At 45.5% G+C, this 18,236-nt stretch overlaps 1 protein-coding gene across 2 annotated transcripts; it reads left to right on the forward strand.

Moving 5' to 3' along the window:
• Positions 1–995: 995 nt before the first annotated feature.
• Positions 996–17,284, forward strand: SOST (sclerostin). Of its 2 annotated transcripts, XR_003944022.1 has the most exons (3): positions 996–1,194; positions 10,956–11,831; positions 17,275–17,284. XR_003944022.1 is itself a non-coding variant. In XM_030221517.1 (2 exons), exons 1-2 carry the CDS (start codon positions 996–998, stop codon positions 11,369–11,371), a joined length of 615 nt encoding a protein of 204 aa, XP_030077377.1. In that variant the 3' UTR covers positions 11,372–11,919. The 2 variants fall into 2 exon arrangements, 1 of the variants encoding a protein (XP_030077377.1); XM_030221517.1 differs by lacking the exon at positions 17,275–17,284 and having other exon boundaries at positions 10,956–11,919.
• Positions 17,285–18,236: the final 952 nt, after the last annotated feature.

Here is an 18,236-nt window from a genome sequence, read left to right on the forward strand (position 1 = left end):
TTTTCGCAAGGTTTGTTTATCGGAGCTTGGAAAGTGTTACCGCTCCTCAACACCTTGGTGTTATAGGGGGGCCCATTTAGTCCTTCCTAGCTATGCCACTGGAGCCGGGTATCTGTGTGCTGGAAGGGGGAGGGGATAGAGAGGACTGTGTGCTGTGGATGTAGAGGGTGAGAACTGGGCTCTCTGTGGGCCAGGGGGAGATAGCTGGGTGTCTGTTCTATCATGGCGAGGTAGAGGAGGGGGTAAAGAGAGAGAGACAGCTGAGGGTCTATGGGGGGGAGAGAGAGAGAGCTGGGTGTCTGTGTTGTGGGGGAGGGGAAAATCTGGGTTCTTTGTGCTGGGGGAAGGGGAGAGGGAGAAAGAGCTGGGTGTCTGTGTTCTGCTAGAGGGGGGAGAGGGAGATAGAGCTGATACCTGTGTGCTGTGGGGGAGGGAGGAGAAGACGGAGAAAGAGGCTGCCGCTTGAGGGTAGGGGAGAGTTTCAGAGAAGTACTGGGAGGGGAGGGGAGGGCAGGAAGGGTGATGACGAGGCTGCTGCTGGGGTGGCTGGATAGGCAATGGAGAGAGCCTAAGGCTGCAGATTCTGGGGGCAGGTGGATGGGTGCACCCCTCAGCTTTAGCCTCTCCCCCATGGCCCCTGCCTAAAGCCTCTATTGACAGATACACAGTAGGGGGTGAGCCATGGGGAGAGCAGAATCTCTTATCCATTCCTTCCCTGCTACTGTATTTGACGGGATATGTGGTATTCGCTCCTTTTTGTGAATTGGTGCATTCTAGGAACTCTTAGGTGGGGGGGGGGGGGGGGGGCAGAGGACAGGAGGACAGTGGGGGAGGGGATGGAGGTCCAACCCCTGCCCACCCCTTGCTGCCTCCTACTTTCAGGATAGGCATGAGCCCCCACCCTCATGACTGGGGATTGGCCGGCTCTCCTCTACCCCCAGTCTTTAAAAAAGGGGGGGACCGCTTGCCCTGTCCCCAGAGCTTTAACCGCCAGCATGCAGGTCTCCCTGGCCGTCTGCCTGCTCGTGCCCCTGGGGCTCCTGGAGGGGTGGCAGGCGCTCAAGAACGATGCCACCGAAGTTATCCCGGAGCTGGCTGCCAACGCCAGACCCCCTGAGGAGCCGGCGCATAATAACACCATGAACCGAGCCAAGTACGGGGGCAGGTACCAGCCCCGGAGCCCGGACCCGAAAGGTAAGCCCAGCCTGGCAGATATTTCATAAGAATAGGAAATCCACACCGACAGCCCGCAGCGAGAATCCGGAATCGCACGGAACGTTCTGTCCGCGTCTAAACGAAATATCGTTACCTGGAAAGGTTGAAATGACCTCTACCGTCCCACCCGAGAGGGTAACCGGGCTAGATCTGGTGCCTTTTCCTGGCTAGAATGCGTTTTGGGAAAGCTGCATTCTCTAGAGCGCTTAATAGTAGCGAGATTAAATACAGACTCGACTGCAGGATGCGTTTAAATCCGATTCCGAATTGAACCCGGGATCCAGAGTTAGAGCAGTCGGGCTGCAGGTGGCTTAAGGCAAGTTATAAGGTAGGCTGGCAAACAGGACATACAGACAGACATAAATAAATAAAATTGAGATCTCTAAGCCTGGGGCTGGTTTAAGCTGATTCTGATACTCTGGAGCAGATTGGTAGGGTTTGCATAGTAGATGACGGCACCGTCCATCCAGTCTGTCCAACAAGATAACTCATATGTGCCACTTTTTGTGCATATGAGTGTCATTTCAGTGATGGTCCTGAAGGCAGTATCCCCCAGCTCAAGGGATTTAGTCCAGAGTAAGAAGGCGCCATCTGATTTAAGTGCAAGTGAGGTCACCCTGTGATCTTTCTTAGGGATAGATGACATTTTGCTGGCATGCTCAGCTTGCAGGTGCGTTAATAAGGTGATGCCCAGGCAAAGCCTACAGTGTGGGGTAAGGACTGCAAGAGTAAAAGTCCTGTAGCTTCCTGGCTGATTGTGGGAGTTACTGGAGAAGAGAGCCAGACCACCAGCCCCACTGAAACCTGTTAACTAAAACTCCTCCATGACTTACCTCAAATCACATCTTTTTATTTTTAATTCCAGCCCTCCTGTCCTGCATTAAGGTAATAGAGGGTTGGGGGACTTGCCCGAAATCACAAGGGGCAGCAGTAGGATTTGAACTAGAGAATGGCACAGGGACGGGAACCCACAGGAACCGTGGGGATGGGGACGGAGCTCACGGAGACAAACTTTGTCCCCATGTCATTTTGTACTTTGAAGCCTGTTAAATGAACTGGACTGTTACTTATGTTTAAGTGATGCAGACAACGATATTTTGATTTTTTTTTTCCTTTTTTGGAAAAACAAGCCAACATGGTGGCCGCAAGTAGCAAAATTTGCATGGGGGATCCTGTACGTCTTCTGAGAAGACATCTTCTATTGCAGGAAGGACTGTGGAAAACAGGAGAGCTAGACTGATTCCTGAGATTGTTGATGACTTCTTATTCATCCACAGATTAGAAAATCATAACGATGCTTCATAGGGCATCTTTCTCCCCTCTAGGGCGTATAGAACGGGTTGCATTTTGTACCCCTGGACATTTTAACAGGGTGGATTAGGATTCCTTGGAGTAGTAGAAGTCAGCTATTGTTGGGGATGGAAGGGTAGAGGGTGGTGATGAGGAGGGTTATTATAGCTGCTAGCTGTTGTTATTATTATTTTCTGTTTGTAATTTATACACAACAGTTACACAGCACATTGTTCCTTTTTATACTTTAATAAAAAGATTTAAATATAAAATCATAATTGTTCGAGGCGTCTGCCGATGAGGACAGAACTAACGGAGACGGGGACAAACTTTGTCCCAATGTCATTCTCTAACTTGAATGCTTCTCTGGTTCTCAGTCTGCTGAAAAAGTACATTTAAATGCTACTTAAGGGGAAAGGGAACTGGGACGACATACTGCCTTTCTGAGGTTTTTGCAACTAATTTCAAAGTACATTCGGGTACTTATTTTGTACCAGGGGCAATGGAGGGTTAAGTGACTTGCCCAGAGTCACAAGGAGCTGCAGTGGGAATTGAACCCAGTTCCTCAGGATCAAAGTCCGCTGCACCAAGCACTAGGCTACTCCTCCACTAGCAACATTTCATGAAGAAGCCTGCCCTTGCAGATCAGCAACGCGGCCGCGCAGGCTTCTGTTTCTGTGAGTTTGACATCCTGCACATAAGGGCAGGCTTCTACATGGAATGTTGCTAGTGGAATAGCAACATTCCATGTAGAATCTCCAATGGTAGCAACAGAATCCTCAATAGTAGCAACATTCCGCATGGAATCTCAAATAGGGAAAGGGAAATGGGACTTGACATACCGCCTTTCTGAGGTTTTTGCAACTACATTCAAAGCGGTTTACATATATTCAGGTACTTATTTTGTACCAGGGGCAATGGAGGGTTAAGTGACTTGCCCAGAGTCACAAGGGGCTGCAGTGGGAATTGAACCCTGTTCCCCAGGATCAGAGTCCGCTGCACTAACCACTAGGCGACTCCTCCACTCCACTTAAGCACTTAAAGGTAACAACAGGGCATTCCACAAGCGGTAACTGTGCACACCTAGTCATGGCTTTGTGGCTGGAAGGTCTCGAAAATAATTTATTGCAGAAAAGCCAAAAATCCCGATTATTTCTTGCCTTCTCTAGAGCACTGAAAGGGAGCAACAAAGTCTTTTGAAGGCTCCTTTCTGTTTTGTAACTTAGGTAAGGACCTATGACAAACAACTGGGGAAAAGATATTGAAGTCATTTCACTAATCCCCACTAATGTCCCTTTTCCTAGCACCTGAAGGACAACACACACACACCTTTCGATGTGGGTGAAAATATACACACTGGTGTACTATAGACAGATTTTTACATTGTTCGGAACTCACATTTTTCCTTCTATGCGTCACATAGAAAGCGGCCACTTTTATGTGCCAGGTGAGAAAATCATTTTTATTGAATTTCATGTTTAATCGAGATTGGTAAGGCTCAGTTTAGCTGAGATACTGAAAATATAACATAACAATAGAACTTATATTCTGTCGTTAACCTTAGGGTTCTATGCAGCATCAGTAACCAAGAAAACACAGCAAATAATATTTGATCAACATAAACACCTCTTACACCACCCTACCTAATCACTTACCTCTCTAATCCCTCATACATCTTCTGATTATTACCGATTGTATCTAAGATCCTGTCATGACTATGTCATAACAACACTCTGTAAGCCACATTGAGCCTGCAAATAGGTGGGATAATGTGGGGTACAAATGCAGTAAATAATAATAATATTAACCCATAATTACCATTCAAAACATGTTTTCTAAGCAAGTATGTCTTGAATTTGACGCCTAAAATGGCTATAACTTGTAGCTGAAAGGAAATCAAATCACAATAAAACGGCAGAAATATGGGTCTTGGAGCATAACTTAGAGAGACCAGCTGATAAATGTAGCAAATCATACTGTATAGAAAGATATAAATTTAAAACGAATCGGAGAAAATTTTTCTTCACCCAACGTGTAATTAGACTCTGGAATTCGTTGCCGGAGAACGTGGTACGGGCGGTTAGCTTGACGGAGTTTAAAAAGGGGTTAGATAGATTCCTAAAGGACAAGTCCATAGACCGCTATTAAATGGACTTGGAAAATTCCGCATTTTTAGGTATAACTTGTCTGGAATGTTTTTACGTTTGGGGAGCGTGCCAGGTGCCCTTGACCTGGATTGGCCACTGTCGGTGACAGGATGCTGGGCTAGATGGACCTTTGGTCTTTCCCAGTATGGCACTACTTATGTACTTATGTACTTATGAAAAGGTACAGCGAAGGGCGACGAAAATGATAGTGAGGATGGGACGACTTTCCTATGAAGAGAGGCTGAGAAGGCTAGGGCTTTTCAGCTTGGAGAAGAGACGGCTGAGGGGAGATATGATAGAAGTGTATAAAATAATGAGTGGAATGGATCGGGTGGATGTGAAGCGACTGTTCACGCTATCCAAAAATACTAGGACTAGAGGGCATGAGTTGAAGCTACAGTGTGGTAAATTTAAAACGAATCGGAGAAACTTTTTCTTCACCCAACGTGTAATTAGACTCTGGAATTCGTTGCCGGAGAACGTGGTACGGGCGGTTAGCTTGACGGAGTTTAAAAAGGGGTTAGATAGATTCCTAAAGGACAAGTCCATAGACCGCTATTAAATGGACTTGGAAAAATTCCGCATTTTTAGGTATAACTTGTCTGGAATGTTTTTACGTTTGGGGAGCGTGCCAGGTGCCCTTGACCTGGATTGGCCACTGTTGGTGACAGGATGCTGGGCTAGATGGACCTTTGGTCTTTCCCAGTATGGCACTACTTATGTACTTATGTACTTATGTAAGTACATAAGTAAAGAAATCATTTTATCACCTGCGAAAATTGCGTTCTATTCGAAATTCTGTTGATAAATCCTCGTTATGTACTTTAACACATGCGTATATGACAACACGTCTGGATTACTGTAATACCGTCTACGCAGGACTGACTAAGATCAATATAAAACGGCTGCAGACGATACAGAACACCGCAGCACGAATTATTTGCAGAGCCACACGATATGACAGGATCACACCTTTTTCGTATCATCTACACTGGCTTCCAGTTGAAGCCAGAATAAAATTTAAATTTCTTACTTTGACTTTTAAAGCTTTACATTTATTGACGCCTCAATACGTAGGGAATGTCATTCTGCCCTATACACCTATACGAACACTTCGATCGTTAAATGATAACAGGTTAATAATTCCATCACCAAAAAAGGCTAGATGGGAATCTACTAGATTTTCAGCATTTTTCCATGTAGCTCCTGCTCTCTGGAATTGCCTTCCAAAAATTATCAGATCAGAAGAGTCGTATGTTAAGTTTCGTAAACTTCTAAAAACATGCCTATTCCAAAATACGTTTGAAAGTCATCTGGGATGAAAGAAAGGGAAACGGGGGCAGAATGTATATGCAGAAAAAAACATGTGTTTGTTCACATAAATTTGTTATGAATGGATTGTTTTATTGTTGTTTTTATTCTCAGAATGGATGCTTTTGGTTTGCCGTGCTTTCCTGTCAAAGAAATGGAGTTCCTATAGGTTATTTTAAAGTTATGCGTATTTTTAAAGAAATGTAAACCGTTCTGGTTTGTGTACGCAATTAAGAAGCGGTATAGAAAATAAATAAACGATAATAAGTGTTGCCAAACTGGGACAGACTGAAGGTCCATCAAGCCCAGCATCCTGTTTCCAACAGTGGCCAATCCAGGTCACAAGTACCTGGCAAGATCCCAAAACAGTACAATATATCCCATAAATAAGCAGTGGAGTTTCCCAAGTCCATTTTAATAATGGCTTATGGACTTAGAAAGCTAGCCAAACCTTTTTTAAACCCCGCTAAGCTAACTGCCTTGTGCCTTGAGTAAATGAACCACCTGCCCAGAGGTAATAACACTGACTAGGGTGGATCAGAATCAGGTCAGATGTTATCTTCCTGAATATGAGAGAGCCACATCGCTGATCTGAGCTGCATCCTCAGCAGCTGCACAGACCATTTGTTGAAATCTTCTGCACCGCAGATCTGGTGCTTAGGTCATTTCTGTGGCCTTGAGTTTCCAACTTTTACCACATCAACCCAGACAGCTAGGTCCAGTCTTGGTTTTGATCCCTTTTGCATGCATAGAGGCGTTGTTCTGAGTCCGTAAGGGAAACAGGACGTCTCCCTGCAAACAGCAGAGTAAAATGAAAACCACATCTTGACCCTGTTGTATATCTTTAGGATGACTGGGATTGGGAATGAAATGCCGATATCCTCAGCCACAGGAATTAGGGCTCCCAAGTGCCTCCACATAATCAGAGACAACCCAGGTCAGTTGGCAAACAGGGGCATGTAGTCCAACTTCTGATAAAAATTACATCTCCATGCCTTTAACAGGGAAAAAAAAATGACTCTGGATCAGCCTAGTCTTGGAAAGCAATTGTCCAAAATAAGAGGAACCATAAGGTAATATACAAACCAGCACAGCCTGTATCATGGACAGCCAGGGGTGTGCTGGTAAATTTTTAACAACAGGCTCTTTCTCCGGACGTAGCCAGCTCTGCAGTTGGAAGGGCCAGGGTTGGCCGGGGTGGGGAGCAACACTTGCCTCTCTCTCCTCCCTCCCTTCGTGTGGGCACACTAGGCATATCTTTGCTGGCAGCCACCACTCCCAACGTCTTGCTCTGAGCAGCATGCTGGAACTTCTCTCACATGCTCGAGAAGTCTCAGCCTGCTGCCCAGAGCTGGAAACAAGGAGCGGGGAGCAGCAGTAGTCTATTGACTTGGCTGGCAGGGCTCAGCATCCCCACCAGCAAAGTAAAAGAGAATTCAGCAGGGGGCCCAAGCCCACATTTTGGGAGCCAGTTCTTAAAGTAGCCATGGAGGGCCCTACTTTAACAACCGGCTCCCAAAATTCTTAAAAACTTAACAACCGGCTCTTGCGAGCCTGAGAGAGCCTGCTCCAGCACACCACTGTAAAGGTGATTAACTCCCCCCCCCCCCCACACAAAAAAAAAAAAGAGAGAGAAAGGACTACCTTCCACTGACCACAGCACTTCCAATGACAAGCAGGTTTAAGCATTCTTATCCTTCAGAAAATGTTTAGAATGCGAAACTTCCAAAAACCCATTACAGAAACACTTTCCTGCAACCTCTACATAGATCAAGAAGTGTGCAAAGGGCTCAGCCTGCTTTGAGTGAAACACACATGCCCACATCTGAAGGAGGAGTAAGATGCAGGGGTGCATAAGGAGGAATCTCAACGTGCTACTGGCCCCTGGGATTAAAGAAACCGTTTGTGTTATGACCTAGAAAGAAGACTCTTCCTTTCTGAAGAGAGGTAGCCCTCGAACTGGTCTCCCAAATTTCCCAGACAACTGGGCTTTCAGGATATCCACAGTAATATGCATGAGACACATTTGCATGCAAAGAAGGCAGTGTAAGCAGATATCTCATGCAGGGTCATTGTGGAGATCCTGAAAAGCCAACCGGGGCAATTGATCGTAGAGGATCAAGCTGAAGACCACTACTGTGGTGGAAGGGACACTCTGCTTAGAGAAGTGTTCTAGGGACACTCAAGGAAGTTACATGGAATAGGAGGAAATATTTTTTCACTCAACAAATAGTTAAGCTCTGGAACTCATTGCCGGAGGGTGCGGTAACCGTAGTTAGCGTATCTGGGTTTAAAAAAGGTTTGGACAAGTTCCTGGAGGAAAATTCCATAGTCTGCTATTGAGACGGGAAGCTACTGCTTACCATGGAATTGGTAGCATGGAATGTTGCTAATAATTGGGTTTCTGCCAGGTACTTGTGACCTGGCTTGGCCACTGTTGGAAGCAGGATACTGGGCTAGATGGACCATTGGTCTGACCCAGTACTGCTTATTCTTGTGTTCTTATGACTCCGTAGGCAGCTGAGCTTTGGTAGATAACCATAATGAATATGTATGAGATAAATATGGAAGTGCAAAACCCCTAAGAGAGAAACTTCATTGGCTCGTTCAAGATCTGCACGATTGTACACAAAATCATTCACGCAGACGCCCCAACCTACATGCTAAACCTCATGGACCTACCTCCCAGAAACGCCACAAGATCATCCCACAAATTTCTCAATCTGCACTTCCCCAGCTGTAAAGGACTAAAATACAAGCTGATGCATGCCACTGCCTTCTCTTACATGAGCACGCAGTTATGGAATGCACTACCTACAGACCTGAAAACAATCGACGAAATAATTAACTTTCGCAAATCTCTGAAGACATATTTCTTCAACAAGGCCTACAAAAAGAACCTATAGCCTCACTAATCCACTTCACCAACCCATTCAGTTATGAAAGCCCACCTTCTAAACTTACCCGCCCAATACTTCCTTCTTCCCCTTACTTAAGCTCTACATATTACTAATTGTATCTGATATCCTGGAATGACAATATCATTACTAAACTATGTAAGCCACATTGAGCCTGCAAATAGGTGGGAAAATGTGGGATACAAATGCAATAAATAAATAAATAAAGTTACATACATTTTAGTGGGTATATATGCACATTTTATATCATTTCATATTCATTGTAGATATACTGAAAACTCCCTGGCAGTGGGATCCCAAGGACACTTGTGAAAAGCCCTACCCTAAGGTGTCTGCTGGCTGGTGCGAGTTCACCATTGCAGTAGCTCCCTTGGGAAATATGTACCTGACCCATCTGTGTAGGTATCTGAAAGGCAAGAGAGGAGACTCCAGTGAGGGTCCCAGAATCTTCCTCTCACGTCTCCTTTTCATGCTAGCGTCATATCCATATTCGTTAGGGGGGGGCCTGGGTCCAAGATGGGTGGGCAGAAGAACCCCACCCCATCCCATAGGTGATTTGGTCTCTCCTCTCGCCTGCATGCCATATGCTCTCAAATATCCCTCCTCTCCTGCAGACCTTTTAAATAGCAGATTTTCAGTGAGGAGCAGCTAATACACACTACTCATGTAGGCCCCACATCCTTCCCACTGATGCAGCTTCCTGTTTCCGCATAGGCGGGAATACGTCAGAGGGAAGGCTGTGGGGGCGGTGTGAGCAGTACGTATCAGTCGCTGCTTCCTGCAGGCAAAGATCTGCTATTTATAAGGTATGCAGGAGGGACAGTTGTTGGGAGTTTTCAGCTTAGGAATCTCTGCCGGCCACATCATAGGTGTGCTGCTACTGGTGGGCCTGAGCTCAAGGCCCACCCAAGCCCACCCTTGGCTATGCCATTGATTGTTTGCTGTATATCAAAGCACACAGATCCAGTCCCCAAAGCCCACACGTTCATGAAGTTTTCAGGCTATCCCTAGTAGGAAACAGGATGCTGGACTTGATACATGTTTGGTCTGTCCCAGTGTGGCAGTACTTATGTAGAGAGATCTGCATGCATACAACTCACGCATATTCATTAGAGGGTTACTGGCCTGTTGTGACCCTTAGACTAAACTCGTGCATCTCTGTAGTATATGGATGTATAGTAAACTTCCATCACAGACTGAAAAGGAACAGAAGGGCGCACTTCCCTGTAATTTATCCAGTTGCAAACTATGCCAAAACATTTCACAGGACCCCAAAGTCATCTACAAAGGAAAGACATTCAACATAAAGGGATCTTTCACTTGCTCATCTTCCAATGTGGTATATATCATTCAGTGTAAAAAATGTAACGAAGGATGCTATATTGGAGAAACAGGCCAGATGCTTAAGACAAGATTCAATTTACATAGACATCACATGAACAATACTGGTGCCAGTAGGGCTCCCACCCCTGTTGGTCAGCATTTTACAGGACCAGGACACTGTACCAGTGACTTCACAGTGAGAATCCTGAAAGGTAACTTTAAAACCATACAAGAACGTAAGACCTTTGAAGTCAGAATGATTGAATATTTTAACACCCAACAGAAAGGACTTAACAAGGATCTGGGGTTCCTAGCCCATTATAAACCATAAAGCTGTATGTCTCTGTTGATCACCCTCCCCTCACCTAGCCACACCCATCCTGTTAGAATATCAATGATATGCTTTGATGTCCCCATGCATACTTCCTACCCACCCCCCTCCTGCTACCCTGTCAGACTGTCATAGTAATGCTTGAATGTTTTCACTTATATACACTGTCAGCTAGCACATTTGCTTATTTCCGATCTGAGGAAGAAGGGCAACCTTCGAAAGCTAATCAAGAAATGTATTAAGTTATGTCCAATAAAAAAGGTATCATCTTATTTTCTTTTCCAGGTTTTATTTTGTTTGATTTCTATTGATAACCTTAAGAGTGGACTAACACGGCTACCACACTCCTCTACTTTGGATGTATAGAAGATATAATAAAACACACAATTAACAATACATGTTTGCTTTCTTTCTTTCCAGAGGCCTCTGATTTTCGATGCAGGGAGCAGCATTTCACCCGCTATGTTACCGACGGGCCCTGTCGCAGTACCAAGCCCATGAAGGAGCTGGTCTGTTCGGGCCAGTGTGTGCCAGCCTACCTTCTCCCAAACTCCATCGGGCGCGGGAAATGGTGGCGCCAGAGCGCCACAGATTATCGTTGTGTCCCGGCCCACAGCCGTGCCCAACGCATCCAGCTGGTGTGCCCTGGAGAGGCGAACCGGACTTATAAATACCCAGTGGTGACGTCTTGCCGGTGCAAACGCTACACGCGCTCTCACAACCAATCCCAGCTGAAAGACCTCGGGAAGGACGCCCTCAGGCCCCCAAAGAACAAGAAGCCACGCCTGCCCAGGGTCAAGAGCAATGTGCACCACGAGCTGGAAAACACCTACTAGGGATGGCCTGCAACAAGTCAGCAGTTTAACACTTTGCTTCACGCAGAGAACGGCGTAAAAATAACTGAACGATGGGCAACTCCTCCATCCCTGGAGCTCAGCTCGGAAACAGAACTCAATTTCTTCTTTGAGGAGGGAGAAAAGGCCCCGGGAACAGGAATGAAGCTGAAGAATGAGATGTTATGAGCAGCCTGTAACGCTCTGTTCTGTAGGAAAGACTCTTTGCCTGTCCCTGTGTGTGTTACAGAAACTGGAGGAAACGAACAGAGATCAAAATGAAAAACACCTAGCTCTAGGCACTAAGTTAAATGAAGCTATATCTCAAATGCACAGTCTGGTTGGGTCTAAGAGCAGAGACATTCATTCCAACTGGTATTACTTTCACCCACCATCACACACACAGGGTACTCAGAAATATTGCTACATTCAGAGTACATGAGCCATGCTTGCCATACTCCGTGTGAATACCCAGTTTATGGGGTTGGTAGCCACAATTGCAGGTTAATATTAAATAAGCTACGACAAAGGCTAGCAGAGGCCATGACTTTATCTACATTAGAGTAGCCATATTGGGTCAGACCAATGGTCCATCTAGCCCAGTATCTTGTTTTCCAAACAGTAGCCAAGCCAGGTCAACACTCCATATTACAAATCCCAGGGCAAGCAGTTCCTTCCCATATCTGTCTCAATAGCAGACTATAGACTTTTCCTCCAGGAATTTGTCCAAGCCTTTTTAAAACCCAGATACGCTAACTACCGTTACCACCTCCTCTGGCAACGAGGTCCAGATCTTAACTATTCGTTGAGTGAAAAATATTTCCTTCTATTTGTTTTAAAAGTATTTCCATGTCATTTCCTCGAGTGTCCCCTAGTCTTCGTACTTTTTGAACGAGTAAAAAATCGATTTACTTCTACTTGTTCTAAACCACTCTGGGTCTGTGCTACTCTGGTTGAGGTGTAAGCTCTTGAAGGAAACGTAAGCACCAAAACTTGAGTGTTTTAATCCAGACTCTTAACACATCTTTGTGTGTTAATCCCAGCTGTTCCTCGATGGCACTGTGGCAAAATTTCTCACCCCCATGTGCCTTGGGTTACCCAAACATGACTGGAAGAAAATAACCATTCTCCTGCTCCTCTCTCTCCTCCTGGAGATCTCATTAACAGCTGATCATTAATATCTACATCTACTCTAGAAGTAACTGCATAAATTACAGACAGGAAATGCAATCATGACCAAGTGCATTGAGATAATGTTAGGATGAAAGGTACACGGTTGAATACTAGTAGAGTGTAATGATGATAACGTATCTCTCTGGGATTGCACATGCTTGGGATGAGGGGAACAGGACTTGCATCAGCCCGGACCAGGTTCTTCAGCCACCAGTATTCTGAAACGATAATGCTGAACTCTGAAGTCCCCCATGTCGGGGGCGGCCCAAGGCAATCTGCCGCCCCGAGACAGGGATGAGATGCCGCCCCCGCCCAGTCTGGCATCTACCCCCTTCTCACCTCAACCCTCTTCCTTGTGTTTACTTTATTTTTTCTTTTACAAAAGGTAGGAATGGCAGCAGCAGCAGGGGGAAGAGGCTGGTGCCAGCGGCAGGGCAGCCTATAGGAATCGCTGTCGCCTTTTGGAAAATAAAAAATAAGATAAACATGGGGAGGAGGGTGGGGAGTGCCGGCTGAGGTCCTCACCTGGGTTGTCCTAACAGTAGGGCCGCCACTGCCCCCTGTGACTCATTTGGATAGAGCATCATCTTTGAATAATTCTTAAATAGGTCCTATAACACCTCGGGTGAATCTCTCTATAAAGGCGCTTTCTTAATCCCAATAAATAAAAAATCTGACCGATGCCAAGGATTTGATTATCTTCAGCATCAGGTCAGCTATGAGAACTCTCCACTGTAGTCTTAGGGGCCCTTTTCCTAAACCACGTTAAACGCTCTAACGCACGCTTCATGAGGGGAGAAAGGCTTACCGCAAAATGTGTTAAAGCGTCTGTCAGCACACGCTAATCACGTGCTCTTTTTAAAAATATTTTTATCGGGATGGGGTGTGTCATGGGTATGGAAACATCATCCAGCTAACGTGCTCGCTTTGGCGTGTGCTAACTGGATTAACACTGACTTAGCACCTTCTCAAGAGGAAACACTAATTGCCCCTGCGTTATTTTGTAGGTCTTGCACTGCGGGAACTGCAGAAATAAAATAAAAAGCTCTATTTTAGGGACACGCTAGAAATGGGCTTAGCGCGTGGGAAAGTTCCTCCTTAGGACATGCTAAGCGTATTTCTTAGCGCATCTTTCCAAAAGGGCCCCTTCATCAGCAAACTGATTGCACCAAAGAGTGTGCTTTCATTCCTCTTGAAAGAAAATAAGCACTCTTTTATAGACCATTTGCCTAAAGTCTGACCCGGGGGTTCTCAAATCCGTCCTGCGGGAATCCCAGCCAGTCAGGTCTTCACAATATTATGATGTCCTGAAATCCTGACTGGCTGGGGTTCCCCAGATCTGCCTTCGGAATCCCTGGAGACAGATATTGCCCTTGTTCCGATGCTGCCATCTTGAATCCACTAGCATGCTTATCCTTACGGCCTTTCAAATTTTCCTTTGGTTATAATTTGTCTTTTTTCACTACAAATAAAACAAAAACAGTTTCTATGGAGACACTATTGAATATTTCAGCTGTTCCGCACTAATAAGGACATTTTAATTATTACCTATAAGCAGATAAACAGCTCAGGACGACTGGTGATCAGTAGAATGTAAATGTTTTTAAGTAAATAATCCTGGGATCAGTCATGTTGGCTGAACGCTAAAACAAACACACACACACATCAATTTTAATTGGTTCAGGCTGGCAAAGATGCCACAAAGGTCATTCACACTAAATTATTGGACCACCATTGACCTCAGGCATCCAAGAGGGTCCTTGTCATCAGGGACAGGCCTCACCTTGTTACTTCCATGGATTTGTAGGTCCGATTTCTTCAGAACAAATTTCAAATCCATGCATCAAACAGGGGTAAAATCAGGGCTTGTTGCTGGTAACATGGGGGACTGTCCAGTAACAGTACCAGTGTGTGCTACGCCCAGAGGAATGGAAGCGAATTTAAGGCCTTTTTTGATAAAGAAATAACTATTTAAAAAAATAGTTTTTAATGCACAAGAAGTGGGATTAGGTTCTTAATACGGCCTCAATTCTGCAAAACACACGTTGAGCTGCCAACTATATTTTGCAGAGGATGGAAGTGAAGTCAATCCTCCTCCCCCACTAATCTGCAAGAGGGAAGAACTTGCCACCAGGCAAACTCCTGGGCAGGTTGGGCTGTCTCCACAGCCGGGCAAGCTTGCAGAATCAAGGCTCTGGAAGATGCTTGTCCAAGACAAAGCAGAAAGAGTGTGGTTTTATTTTTTTATTCTCTTAAAGGAAAAGACGTTCTCAGATGCTGGACTTAACGCCATATAGTAGACCTGCTAATTCTGGGCATAGATTACAAAACTCTGGCGCACTGTTTGATTTCGTGGGCCGCACCTGTAGGGGAGCCACAGCACCTGGCCAGGAAAGTTTTATGAAGTCAAAAGAATGAATATTTATTTCTTCACATAAATTATTTATGCAAAGCGGTTTACTTGTAGGAAATAAGGATTAATATCGCCTTCCGTAAAGTATTGGCTATGTTTATTTGAACTATATTAATAAAGTAGAGATCAATCATTGTAATGGTGGTCGTGTGAATTTTATCAATCTGCTTGGTGAATGTGTTTGGAAGTTGGGAGGGGGGGGGGTGTCCTCTGCCTGGAAAATCTACACTAGTCTGGTGTTCATGGCTTCTCGACAGCTAGCACTGACCAGCTGAGTCATGGGCAGCAAGTGTTAGGGAACAAGAGATTACATTTGCTTTCCTACTCTTGGACTTTAGGCGGCGGTGTGTTGGTAAATTTTTAACAATGGGCTCTCTCTTCAGGTGTAGCCAGCCCTGAAATTTCAGGGGGGGGGGCATTGCATTCCTTTCTCTCCTCCCACCCCCACCAGTGTGGGCACACAAGACATACCTTTGCTGGCAGGGATGCCAAATAAATGGACTGCCGCTTGTTTCTGGCTCTGAGCAGCATGCCGGGACTTCTCGCCCATTCCCAGAGCACGTACAAGAAGTCCCAGCATGCTGCTCAGAGCCGGAAACAACCAACGGAGAGTGACAGCAGTCTACTTATTTGGCTGGCGGGGCTCGGCATCCTCCCCACCGCCACAGTAAAAACGAGTTCAGGAAGAGGCCCAAGCTCAAATTTTAGGAGCCGGTTGTTAAAGTAGCCACGAGGAACCTACTTTAACAAAATTTAACAAACAGCTTTAGCAGGCCGGCTCCAGCACACCACTCACTTTAGGCAGCTGTGTACCTAAAAAAAACAGGACAGATTTTCTATTGGATACAGATGTGCAAAATACCAGCTGCATGTCAGATTGGACTCCTGAACACCAAAAATGCCTGGTGCAGTAAAATATGGGTTATGTAGAAAACAGGAAGTTGGAGAAATGATCAGAACATGTTCAATCTAAGGTCATACCTTTGACGTTCTCATATTCTTTTAACATCTACACCAGTCTCTCCCCCAGCATTGCTGGTTGGCCTTGCCAGATCTTGGAAATTAGAAAGAGTTAGGCTGGGTGGGCTCTCACAAGGAAAACCAGGTGGTGTGGACTGTAGAAGGCAACGGGAAACCTCTTCCACCTTATACCAAGAGGACACCAGGGTCTCAGATGGATAGAAAGAGGGTAGGGGAAAATATCAATCCATCTAAGTACACTTGACGTTCTGTTAAGACTTTATCACATATCATATTCAGATCAGTAGGGTACACATATAAGAGGCCTAAGATATCTGCATAAATGTATCTGCATATCTGGACTCAGTTCCACCCAAACTTCTAGTGCCCTTGTTATGGCAAGTGGGGATCCCCAAGCCCCACCAGCTGCAGAGGTCCTCCAGCTTTCTTTCCTACTTGCTCCAGCCGGAGGCACTGTGTATGTGCTGCTGTCGCGTTGGCCTCCTCCTGCCGCACAAGCTCAGTTTATGCACTTGCGCGAAACCTGAGTATGCATGACGGAACAGGGCAGCGCGTACACAATGTCGCCAGCTGAAGCAAGAATGAAAGGGAGCTGTTTTTCCTCTGGAGGACCTTTGCTACTGTTGGGGCTTGGGGATCCCCATCAGCTTAGGTATTTAATGTTTTTTGTGGGCGGCAAGGGGGAAGTGGCCCATCCAAAATTTGAGGTCTGGCTACACACTGTCCTATCTGGATCTCTTAAAACATCCAGTTAATGATATCAAGATAATCATATTGGAGTATTTTATCGTTAGACAGAATCCTTATGGCCGTAAAAACTTTTTTTGTGGGGGAGGAGGATGAAATACAGATTTACGTCTGGGAAATCATGCTATAAAGTGAATCAAAAATACTAAGGGCCCTGTTTACTAAGGTGTGCTAGCGTTTCTAACACAGGCTAGAAATGAGGGCGCGCTGTGTAGGCACCCATAGGAATATTTTGGGCGTCTACACGGTTAGCGTACGCTAAAAACGCTAACGCTCCTCTAGCACGGCTTAGTAAACAGGGCCCTAAGTTTGCATGGATCCTACATTCATTCTGGAGACTCGGATAGTTGCGATGGTGAAGACTGGTTATCGAATCGAGGCATATCTTGAGATGCGGCAACTACAGGCGGTTTTGGGCAGTCTGTTGTCCTGACCGAGTTAGACTACTGTAATATATTCTTGCTGAGCCTTCTGGACAATGTTGAATTCTTTTTATTCAAAATGAGTTGATGTAAATACACATACAACATAGTGCAACAAGGATAGTAACATAGTAGACGACGGCAGAAAAAGACCTGCACGGTCCATCCAGTCTGCCCAACAAGATAAACTCATATGTGTATACCTTACCTTGATTTGTACCTGCCTTTTTCAGGGCACAGACTGTATAAGTCTGCCCAGCACTATCCCCTCCTCCCAACCACCAGCCCCGCCTCCCACCACCGGCTCTGGCGCAGACCATATAAGTCTGCCCACTACTATCCTCGCCTCCCAACCGCCAACCCCTATCTTGATCCCTGTAACATTATTATGTATTCTGGTGATGTTCCAACTCAACTCCCCCCCTCACCATCACCACTCCTCCCATCTTCCTTTAAATGCCAAGTCTCTGGAAATCAATGTCTTTATTATGTGTTTTAAAAACTCTGCTATGGGCTAATGGCAAGAAGGACTTCCAAAAAGGCTCCCAAATTTGCTGTGGCTTCTTCCCTTGTGACATACTCATGTCTAGTACATCCAGTTTCTCATATTGCAACAATGTAATCATTAATCATCTCCACTGAAGACGAGAAGGTGGCTCACCTTGCATCCCCTTGGGTAAAGGCAATACCACACATGGCTTATCAAACTGAATAGATGGCAAAGGCTGAACTCTACTTCGACAAATACAAGACCAAAATGCTTGTATTCTAGAACATGTGACTAAGGTGAGCTGTAGCCTGGGGGCACTTTGGACATGTATCATCCACTCAATATCCATCTTTTTAGGCTCTCTACAGCAAGATATGCAATATCAATAGGAATTTATATTGTATCCCTCAGTGTAACACATTAGCCACGACCTTCATTGTAGAGTGACACGGTGATACAGATTCATCCCCATTCCATCCCCACAACAAAAGATTTTCTCCTGTTCCCACCCCCATCCCTGCAGTCAAGCAGACTTCGTAACTCCATCCCCCTCACTATCCCAGCATTCTCCATCCCCATTCCCTCACCATCCTTGCAGTCTTTCCTTTCCCGCATCTCCCTGCTCAAAGCAGAAAGAAAGAT

This window comes from Microcaecilia unicolor, chromosome 12 (genome assembly GCF_901765095.1).
Source record: "Microcaecilia unicolor chromosome 12, aMicUni1.1, whole genome shotgun sequence".
Classification (NCBI taxonomy): domain Eukaryota; kingdom Metazoa; phylum Chordata; class Amphibia; order Gymnophiona; family Siphonopidae; genus Microcaecilia; species Microcaecilia unicolor.